We start from the raw sequence: 11,117 nt of genomic DNA, 5'->3' as shown, positions 1-11,117 counted from the left end.
TCCATGCTTGCAGTGTCATTTCATCTCACTTTCTTCCTCTGGAACTGGAACGAGGGAATGCCACCTTAAAGGGAACTGGATTTGTGTATTGCAAAGCAGAATTTCCTCCAGACTAATCTGGAGAGATGAACCTCGTCAGCATACCTCCAAGGTATCATTTTTACTTCCCATAGAAGTAACAGTTATTACCTATATTATATTTAGTGCCGATAGGAGTAGAGTTAAGCATCATTACATAGTTTCTGTAGGGCTTCCTCTTGATAGAAACCAAAGGAATACTTAAAAAAAAAACCAAAAAAAGCCAGTCCTTGCTTCATGGCTTTTACATTCAACAGATGGAGGAGCAAATACTAGGATACGGGAGCCTATTTTTGGCACACATAACACTGATATTTTTGTAATCGTACACATTTTTTGCTCTTTTTTCTTTTTCTCTTCAACTAGAAACATTAATAATAATGAAGAATTGAGCTTAAGGCCTTTCACGGTAGTCAGAGCTGTATTTTAATTAGTTTCTAAGGTGAAAACAACACGTATGCAGTATGTGGCATAGATGAGTGTATGACCTAAGCTGGGATAGAGACCAACCATAAGAAGAGCTAATGAATAGTATCAGGAAAGGGAATGATGGTGTCAGGATAGGTAAGGATGCCAAAGAAGCTTAGTTTTGAGTTGTCCAGAGGAGACAAAGCTAAGATGTTAGGAGTCAAGGAGGAAGAGATCTGTAAATTTAAGACATAAGAAGAAGGACCTGGAATGAGAGTTTCAGTGACATAGACAGAAAAATACAGAGCCCTGCCAATTTATGTGGGAAAAACTAAAACAACTTGGGTAGCACTTGAATAAGTAAGTCTAGAGAAAGGACCAGCATCCTGGTAAAATTATAAACAGCTTTGGAAATTATAAATTCAGAGACTAGAGTAACAATATTTATGAAAACTGTTCTACAGTCGTATACAAAAGACATAGTAATTCAAATAGGAATCAAAGCAAGGCAAATAATTTTCATTTCCTCATCATCCTGCTGTTGAAGCACCTGCCAGCTAAGGGATGAGAACATGAGGGTAAAAAGTCTTTGCTCTGTGCCATATTTCTCCACATTCACCTTGTTGTCAGGGTGCAATGCAGGGAGTTATGGCAGGGTCTGGTGGTCAGGACCTGTCCCACTGTCCCCAGCCAGAAAGCGGGCAGGCTGGGGGGGATACAGGGCCACCCCCAGCCCTTGCCATCAGGCATCTGTGCTGGGCAGGACTTCACACCTGTGGGCATGTTTGTATCCTAGTGGCTGCCATCCTCCAGCATAGGGGTGGGTCCCAGCAGGGCAGACAGGTGGGGACTGAGACAAGGACCAAGCTTCCTCCCTTGAGAACTGACATGGCATCAGTGAGGGTGTAGCAGGTGACTTGTTGTGCTTTCCAGCTAGAGTCATTCCCTACTGGGAAGAGTTAACTGTGGAAAGCACAAAGCTGATAGCCTATCTGCTGCCAGTTATGCTACCAAAAGACATTTTCCTTCACCAAATGTTTGTCCCAGGAGGACACATGAGGGGAAAACAAGGACCACAGGATAAGCTGTGAGAATAATGTCCTATTTCCAACCTCACTAGGAATGCCCTGGAGGTACCAACACCTCTCCGAGTGCTTGACAGGCACCAGAAGGACAAGTACTTAACACCTGCTGTCTTTTGGTGTGTGAGTCTTGTCATTCTGAACTTTAGGGTGTTGGTACAACTTTAAGCGATCATATCTTGTCAAGAGACATCACTGCAGGCAGGCTTTTCCAGGGCATGTCGTAGCCTGTGGCTGTCTTGTGTAACTTTCAGACTATGCTAAGCCATGTTTCAAGCCTCTGGGAATTCGTCTCGGGAGGAAGCAGCTTGCCTTCAGCTGCCAGCTCTCACAGCTACCCACTGACCCTGATGGAACAGGCAGCTTCCTGGGCACGTGCCAAGTGAACTGGCATGAGTCTGTTAGCAGGAGTGAGTTTCCTGCAGGCACACCTGAAATCGGGGGCAGAACAAGATGAATGGAGCAGGATGCAGAAAAGCAAAAGGCCAAACTTCTCTGAGCCTGAACCATCGCATTTGGCTTTGTTGTGGTTTTAGCCTGGGGCACTGGCTAGGTAAAATCCAGTGATCCCTGCAGGTCCACAAGGAACTCTCCTAGGCCAGACTAGGGGAAGTCCCATTCAAGGTGGCTGCCAGCAGTAGCAGGTGTGCTCTCCAGGTCAAGACATCTGCCTGTGTTCAGGGCCTCCTTCAGCTCCCAGCAGGCTTTCTCACCAGCTGCTGGTCTGAACATCCCCTCCATGGGTGGTCCTTCCATGTGTGATATAATGAGGAGATCTTGCAGGAAACATGAGCAGGACTGAGTGCATGGTGGCTTTGGTGGCCTTTCTCAGAGACAGAAGCACATCTGGATGGGGAGGCACACTCTGCCTTTGCTGGACTGAGATCTACTTGCTCATTTGGATGAACACTCACAGTAAGGACCAGCACCACACCTGTTACTCCTGGCTTTGTGAAGGGTTGTTTCCCTGGAGCTGCCTTCCAAAGAGGTCGCACAGGTTTGAACAAATGACTAGAGTGATCAGGACAAAATCCCTGTTATTGGAAAATTTGGGGCATGGGAAGGAGGGGGCATTCCTGTATTAATTACTAGTACTTATTATTGCTTTTTGGGATGAATATCTAGGAAGCAGAGAAATGCATGCCTAAAAAACAGCAAACAAATAATTTGACTGAAATTCTGTGAAACTATAAATGGGATTAGCATTGCTCCTGAGAATTCGGGGAAATGAAACACAAGACAAGAACATTTATTCCGTCCACAGAAAACACAGCTTGAATAGGGGCTGTCCTTGTCTCTGAATACATCTGAATTATTTAGTACCTGGCCTTTCTGTTCCAGCAGTAGATGCACTCAGAGCTCATCTTGTCTGCTTTTACTTTCTTTTCTTTCATTCTATCTTAAACAGACTTGTACTCGCTCCTATGTATTATTTATTGGAAATACTATGCTTTTGTAACATAGCTGTGGGTGGAACAGGCTCTGTAGGCACAGGGTGCACCATGTATCTGGAATAATTACCAGGAAGAAAGAAAATAGGCTGTGGTTCAATACATAAGGTATAAGCAAGTAAAAAAAGAAAAAGAACATAGAGTTTCCTCTATTTGCCCATGAATTACTGTATTTTGTGCCATAGAAAACCTGAAGGGAATCATCAGTAGAACTGTGCTTAGTTGCATCCTTTATTTTGTCTTTATTTCTTCCTTTTCCTTTCCCTTTCCCTTTCCATTTCCTCCCTTTCCCTTTCCCTTTCCCTTTCCCTTTCCCTTTCCCTTTCCCTTTCCCTTTTCCTTTCTTTTTTTTTTCAGAAGCAGCCTTCTTCTGTAGCATGTGAGGGAGTGATGCAATCAAAGACTCCATCACATTATATTTCAAATACTCAGTTATTCACTGAATGGTAGAGTCTCCACCTTGCTTCCTGTACCTATATTTTAATTTACTTGAAAGAAATTTCAGTACTGTGAATGTGTGGTCAGATGAAACAGATGTGTGTCGCAGCTGCCTGCCAAGTCTCAGAGAGGATGGGCAGCAGCAAAGGCAGGAGAAACATGAAAAGATCAAGGCACAATTCTCTTGACCCACTGTTATGTCTAAAAATACCAACTATACTGATCTTAAAGGACAATGAAATATGGGAAGGAAGGTTATTCCAAAATGGTGAACAAGCAGATCAAGGAGCCAGACACCAATGTAACTTACTTTAGAAAGTGAAGAACATGGACAAAAGGATAACCCTCGGGCAGCAACACACACTTCAGGTTGTGCAGACAGTGCCCAGAAAGGGCCAGAATCCACTGCACTTGCAGTCCTCTTTTTTTATCCACATCTAGAGAGCTTTCTGCCAATTTTGCACTTGTGGACTGGTTTTAGAAAAGATCACACATGAACATACGCTGCACAGTTTTATTGTTGAATCTTGAGAAAAGAAGGCTTATGAAAGTCCTTATCACTGTGTTCCAATATTTAAAGAGTGGCTGCAAAGAAGACAGAGAATCCCTTTTTACAAGGAGTCTGTGGGAAAGATGAGCAGTAATGGGTACAATTTACTCCTGGGGAGATTCTGATTGTGCACAAGAGACAACTTCTCACAATGAGAACAATCAGCCATTGGAATAATCTCCCCAGGGAAGTGGTGTGTTCTCCAGCAGTTGGGGACACTTTTAAGATTTGGCTGGAGGACATGCTGAGCTTCTTTTAGACCATGCTTTTGCCTTGAAAGGTTGGTTGGACCAGATGATCCTCGAGGTCCTTCCAGTCTGGTATTCCGTGATTCTTAAAACCTTTCTTACGCATTCACAAGCTGCATAAAGCTGGTGGAGGCTCTTGGTGCCAACCAGCTCTGTGGGTTAACTATGGGAGAGACATTTATCACAGAGGTATCTTGCAAAACGTGCTCTGTAGGACCCCTTGCAATCCCTTGCAGTCTAAGTGGGCTGGACTCCTTGTGCTCTTTTGTTTCTCATTCATCTTCCTTTCTGCAAAAGATGGAAAACTGAAGTATCTTGCCCCCAGAGGAAGAAAGATGCCTCTCAGCAACCACCAACTGACCAGACAGTCCCTTCCACGTGCTGTGCTGAACTTCATCCCCAGCAGAGGTTATGACATGGAGCTGTCATGTGGAGATTATTGCTGAGGAAACTGCATCTCCCACAGATGCGTTAAAAGTTCCCCCATGGTCCCAGGGAAAGCAGGGTTCCCATTTCCTTCTCAAATAAAGGTGGCTAGAGAGCAGCTCTGCCTTACGGCTGTGAGGTGAGGTCTGCACACCTCTGAGCAGCCTCTTAGGAGCAAAACCCAACCAATAAAGAAGATAAATAAACATCGGCTTTGCTGGGACTCTGCTGGCTGTCATCAGCCGCTCTTGCACAAGCGAGGCTGGGAGCTGCTGCAGCAGCACATTTTTGCCTCTGGCATGTAAAGTTCAAGGGTGCTGTCTTGTTAAACAGTTTTCCGCTCTTTTAGGGGATTTTTATACTCCCTCAGCCACCTCAGTCCTCTCAGAGGACTGACTTTGCTTCACTTACAAAAGTTGAAATGTCGTAAATACTTCGATGTAAAGAATTTTATGGGGTTTTTGCCCCAGGAACAGCATTTTGACTCACTGTATTTCAGTGAGACATTAAAAAAACGTACTTGTGTGCATTTTAAAAAATTGCTGTTGTTACCATTTGCTCAAAAGGTAGCAAAAGCTGATGATACAGTGATTTGTTTTGTACTTTTTAACGTAAGACTGGCAGCAAAATCGTTGTCTCGTTGCTCAAGAGGCTTGAAATCCCCACCCTTGGGCTGTGATTCAGCAAATTCCCAGAGTAACCCTGGTCTGAAGCGCGGGTTCCTCCTTGTCCTGTCCTGCAGGGGGTGGATTTCTCCTAGACAAGCCAATGAACAGAAGCTCATTTATTTATGTATGTGGCGAGGAGGAAACTTGCTCCACAGTCTCCCCACCTCTTCCTGCAAAATGTTAGGTCTCTTTTGCATTAATCACTTCGGGTCCTGAATGAAAAGAAGTGAGCAGCAGCGGAGCTGGGGTATGGAAACTGCTGTTTTGAACATCACTCCCTGGCTCTGCTCCACACCTCATAAATAATCACTCTCACCTCATTTGAGCTACAGAGAGAAGCAAAAGCAGGCTGCCGGTGTCTTTCTTCAGCAAAACCTAAGGTGCTATTTCGGAGGGGCAGGACTGAGCACTCTGTTATTAACTCACATCATCGAGGAAATACGCTTGCTTTCTATCTTTTCTTGGCTGGATTCCCCCCCCCTCCCCCCCCCCCCCCCCCCCCCGCAGCTGCAGCGGTATCTTAATGGGGAAGCTGATCTCCAAAGGCTGGCGGAAAAGAGATGCTCGAGTTGTCATGCTGGGGCTCGACTTTGCTGGCAAGTCCACCCTTCTGTACAAACTGAAGAGCGGCCAGGCTGTGGAGACCTGCCCGACGGTGGGATTCAACGTGGAGTCTCTTCAAACACCCTGTGGAGTATCCTTCACCCTCTGGGATGTTGGTGGACAAGACAGCCTGCGGGCCAGCTGGCCTAACTACCTGGAGGACATCAACACCCTCATCTTTGTGCTCGACAGCGCAGACATGGCCCGGCTGGCCGAAGCAATGGCAGTACTGGAGGAAGCCCTGAGCCACCCCAGCATGGCTGGCATCCCTGTGCTTGTCCTGGCCAACAAGCAGGAGGTGCCAGGAGCGCTGGCTCCTGCCGAGCTGGGGGAGATGCTGCAGGAGGGGGGGCTGGCAGGGCGCCGCTGGGTGCTCCGGGGGTGCAGTGCCCACACTGGCCAGGGCCTGCAGGAAGTCCTGGCCATCCTGGGAATGCTGCTGCGGGGCTCAGAGCAGAGCTCCCTACCCCGGGAGCAGCCCATCACGGGGCTGGCAGAGAGGAGGCAAGCTCCAGAGCAAACCTGAACCTTGAATGGATCCTTCCCACTCGTTGCTGCCAGCAGATTTGTCACGGAGGATTCCAGCCTCCAGGCACCCCCTACAATGAGCAGAGCTGCAGTTGGCACATGCTGTGAAACACCCAGGACCTGACCATCAAAACCCAGCAGGAGGGTCTCTGAGCAAAACTCCCATCGTGGAGCAGTTTTGGCCACATCTCTTGGACTCTCATCCCTAGCTGCAGCTTGTCCCACTGTCACCATGTTCAGCTCATCCACTGCACTTGTGTGTCCAGAGGTTCAGCAAGGGTGCTTTTTGACATTTATGAATTATAACAGAGATGTGTGCAAGGGACAGAAGCTTTCTTCATTCTGCAGCTCCCAGCCCAGATGCATCTACCCAGATGGGGTGATCCTCCCTTGGGGGGAGCTTGGGTGTGCCCCATGCTGCTTCTTTCTCAGCACAAATCACATGTTCATTGGCTGAAAAAGAAGGAAGGCACTAAAAGGAGTGGCTTATTGGGAGCATCGTAAGCTCCGGACTTCAAATGGCCAAACAGCTAATTGGTTTTCATGTGGCATCTACAGGTATAATAATCTTCAAGCCATGGAAGCAAGCTGGGATTTGATGGTGTAATGCAGTTTGAGGATGTGTGTATATTAATTTATGCATTTCTTGTAATGGTTCTTTCTTTCTCCATCCATAATTTTTATCAAATAATGATTTTATGAAAATGGTCCCTCATTTTCCTTGGATTATGTTTAAATATAAAGAAATCAGACCTGACTTTAAGATGCTTGGAAATATGTCTCCATGGCCAGTAAACCTCTAAATGTCCTCATGGTGGCCTGAGCAGCCAAGACAAAACCCTGTCTCTAAGACTTCTGAAACTGCATGAGACCACTCCACATGCAATGGTTGATAACCAGGGGCACCTATGGGCACAGGCAGGTTGGTGACCAAAGGTCTCTCCACACCCAGCTGTGCCCAGGGCAAACAAAAAAAAACCCACCCCTGGTAGCTCTCAGCAGGACCAGGTCTCTTGTGGCAGTGATGGTCTTTGTCCAATCCTGCTCAGCTTACCACTGGAAAGATCTATAAAATGTGTGCCCGAGGGCTTCCTGTATCCAAGATTCTGTTATCCAGAGTTAAAATTAAAATATTTCATAGTAGTCCCTGCTTCATTATAAAATGAATGGGGGAAGGGGAGAGATAAGATACAATTTTTTTATTTCTATTTTTCATTTCTGTTTCTGTTCAGAAATCAGCTTTCAAGGAACAGCATACTCAGCCTAGAAACACCAAGGAGAAATACATGGCAAAATCCTCTTCTGTTCATACCAGAGCATTTTACAGTTGTTAAGGAATTAATTGTCCAGCTGTTACTGGTGCTGTTATTAGCCACACTTCATAGAAGGCAGCAGCTGGAATAGAGAGCTCACACAGTCATGAAGAAACAGAGTCAGACTTTTCTAGGAAGGTCTCAATAAAGACATCCTTCCCAACTGTTTTAGCTGCATTAATGTAGAACTACTGCGTGCTATAAAACAGTGCTGCAGCATCAATGTGGCCTAAGCAATCACAGTTAGGAGTGTATTTAAACAGCACTGAATCATGTAATGAATTACATGACAACCTCTGTGCATGGTAAGGAGAACAAAATCATGTCTTCAGATCTTTGCAGGTGACATAAGCTGGTTGATCCACTTCCAGCTTGTTGCAGGTGGTCACTTTGTTGCCTCTAGCACGCAAGGCTCCAGCACCTGTGTCCAATGACCTGCTGGCCACTTTGAACATGAGTTCTAGAGGCACAACACAAAAGGTTCTGTGCTGCATTGCCATGCCAAATAATTTGTCCTTTTTGAGTTTGCTGCTGTTTTGGTCTTGTGTCTCGCACGGCACAAAACAGAGAATTGTGCATTAGGGTAAACTCAGCAGAGACTGAAAGGCTGTTCTGGTGATGTCTTACTCCTAAGTGTCTCTTGATGCCTGCATTTGACTCTACAGGATTGTCTGCTGGTAGTTAAAAGAGGCACTGAAGCCTTCCCATTTTCCTCTGAGTGTTTTTTAAGCTCTTTAAAAAGATAAAAAATAGGCTCCTCTGGCAGCAAATAGAGATAACCACCAGGCTTGGTAGACATCACCAATTAAAAATTAGAACAGCAAGGTGGGAGGTGGGGAAGAAGGGGCAATGGAAATCCTGAACATCTGAAACTGATGAAGCAACATTCCAGTTGCTGAAATTGTTCTCGCTTCCCCTGAAGCAGTAATTTGGCAAAACACCCCATCTCATGGGGCATCATGTGATTTACCATCCTTGTTTTCTGGAATAAGACTTTTCTGGACGCTTGGTCACATTACTCAGCCCATTTATGCCCTTGTTCAGAGACTGTCAAAACAATGATGGGTCGTAATATTTGAAATAGCAGCGCAGAGTTTACTTCTAATGATTTCTCTTTTCTCCTGCGTTGGACAGGAGAAAAGCTGCTGAAACAAGTCAGTCTAATGAGCACTGCCCTGCTTTAATTGCACCCAACAGCACTTAAATGTTTCAGTGTCAAAACTCCTGCCTGGTTCAGAGGGAGCAGCATGGCAGTCTGCAGGAAGCAGCCAGCTCTAGGGAGGGAAGTTTGTTACCTCCTTCCTGGCAATTCTGCAGGAGACCCCCTGCCACATGGAGTGATATTGATCCCTAAAACACTCTCCTTATGGATTTCATGGAGCACCCTCCAACTTAATTTCCATCTTCCTGGGCATGGGATAGGTGTCACAGTTTTGGCACTGATTTCTAAAATAACACAGCTTCTCTCTGAGTAGCAGGTAAAAGAAAAATCCTCTGGACTTTGTTTCATGTTCCTCACAAATTTGAAGCATCCTTCAGGTTATTTGTCCCAGAGCCTCCTCTGGTTGCTCAAGATTCCTTTTTAGAAGCTTTTCTGGATGCATTCTGGTGTGTATAAACCTTTACAGTGACATAACCAAAATCCGTAATTGTGCATTAACCTTCCCAGCCCCCCCTCCACTGAGATGAGCCATACATGTAAGTATCTACCCTTCCTTGGAGCTGTCAGAGCAGCCTCCCTGCCCAGGCCCATTAGAAATTCAAGCCCTTGGGCCTCCCATCTCTTCTCTGTTTTGCAGGGATCACTGCAGTGGGAGTTACCAGCATGTCTTGCTGCTTTTTTCAAGGACACCAAGACACTTCATTCCTCTTTCACACTGCAAACAGTGAAAGGGCATAGCTCATTCCTCACTGATTTACTAATATTTCTGTGGGACTGGTTTCTAAAGCAGCTTCCTGAGTGGGAACCCAGCACAGATTTATTTTTTCATTTTTGTCAAGAAGTTTTCCATCCACCTCCAGAGAGCAGGAAAGCAGCAAACTGGGAAAAAACCCCCCAAACAACCAACATTAAAACCAGTACAGGAAGTACAATTCATCTTTTCCTCTTTACCAGCACAGGAAGGATGACTCCCCTTTTCCATGCTCTCTTCACAACTTCCATTTTTCAGCCAGTCCATGACACAAAACACTTTCTACTTGCACAGTAGCTGATTTCTGCTGTTGGCACCATTGCTTTATTTTCAGATGGACCTATGTGCCATTTGTCCTGCAGTTTCTGATGGAGCTTCCCTGATGGGTTTCAGTATTGCTGAAGGGCCTGAGATCAGAGGGGAACCACGAGATCCCGGGGTTGCAGGGTGAGGGCATGGACGGTTGCCAATGAAGTATTTAGAGAAGGAACAGGCAGCCACAGGGTGCATGAGAGGGATCTGTGACCGGATGTAACACCGGGAGGAGAGTGTTAGGGCAGCAGCCAGAGACCTGGAAAATGCTTGGGGGAAAAAAGGTCAATAAGAATTTTTTTAAAGGCTAAGAAGAGCTTTCTTTTCAAATACAGCATGGAAAAAAAGATTCCAATCTCCCCTTTTTCTTAGGAGACAGGCTGTATAATGCAGTGGAATGTCTTAATTTTTGCTTAATACTCCTAATAGCTGTAAAGTAATTTCTTCCTCTTAAAGAAATCCTGAAATACCACCTATAAAGATTCCCCACAGGTAACTCACCAAGGAAAAACAAAGAGCAGAACCACATGTGATGCCATCTCTTAAAAAGAATCAATACTGGTGCCAAATGGTATTAAAAGCCAGTCATGCAATAGTGATTAAGACAAATGACACACTACTGTTCAATACATCACAGCCTTCAAAGGGTTAATTAACTGGCCTTCGTCTAAGCTTTCCCACATTTGACTTTTTCATGATGCATTTGCTTGAGTTGAAACCCTGAGCCTGCCATCTGGATATTGTTAAAAATGCCAGGTGAAGGCTGGGATTTGGGTTAGGAACTCAGCCATGCATCGGTGGCCAGGAGTGCGTCATCACCCCATCTCATACTTCACACAGCGTGACTTGCATTAAATTCCTGCCAAAAGGGGAAAAAAAAAAGATAATTTAACCAACTGCTATGACCCACACCTGATAAGTGTGTCCCCCTCTGCCTGTGCCCCACCTGCCTCTCTGTGGTCAGACCAGAAGCACAAACCTCTGCTCCTGGCAATTCCCAACCTGGGCACTTCTCACCTCAAAAGCTCTAATGCTTTAAACCAGACCAGCACCATCAATGTCTTGTCTGCTAATTGCTGTGAGAAACAATCTCCCTGGA

At 45.6% G+C, this 11,117-nt stretch overlaps 1 protein-coding gene across 1 annotated transcript; it reads left to right on the top strand.

Annotated features, from left to right (window-relative positions):
* Positions 1 to 5,833: 5,833 nt before the first annotated feature.
* On the top strand, positions 5,834 to 7,623 carry ARL11 (ADP ribosylation factor like GTPase 11). The gene has a single exon (XM_010400407.3). It carries the CDS (start codon positions 5,873 to 5,875, stop codon positions 6,476 to 6,478), a length of 606 nt encoding a protein of 201 aa, XP_010398709.1. The 5' UTR covers positions 5,834 to 5,872; the 3' UTR covers positions 6,479 to 7,623.
* Positions 7,624 to 11,117: the final 3,494 nt, after the last annotated feature.

Source organism: Corvus cornix, chromosome 1, assembly GCF_000738735.6.
Source record: "Corvus cornix cornix isolate S_Up_H32 chromosome 1, ASM73873v5, whole genome shotgun sequence".
Lineage (NCBI taxonomy): Eukaryota > Metazoa > Chordata > Aves > Passeriformes > Corvidae > Corvus > Corvus cornix.
This window is presented reverse-complemented; position numbering and strand designations above follow the sequence as displayed.

Excerpts from the sequence above, each read along its gene's own strand:
- ARL11 (XM_010400407.3), top strand. The coding sequence starts at position 5,873 with ATGGGGAAGCTGATCTCCAAAGGCTGGCGGAAAAGAGATGCTCGAGTT.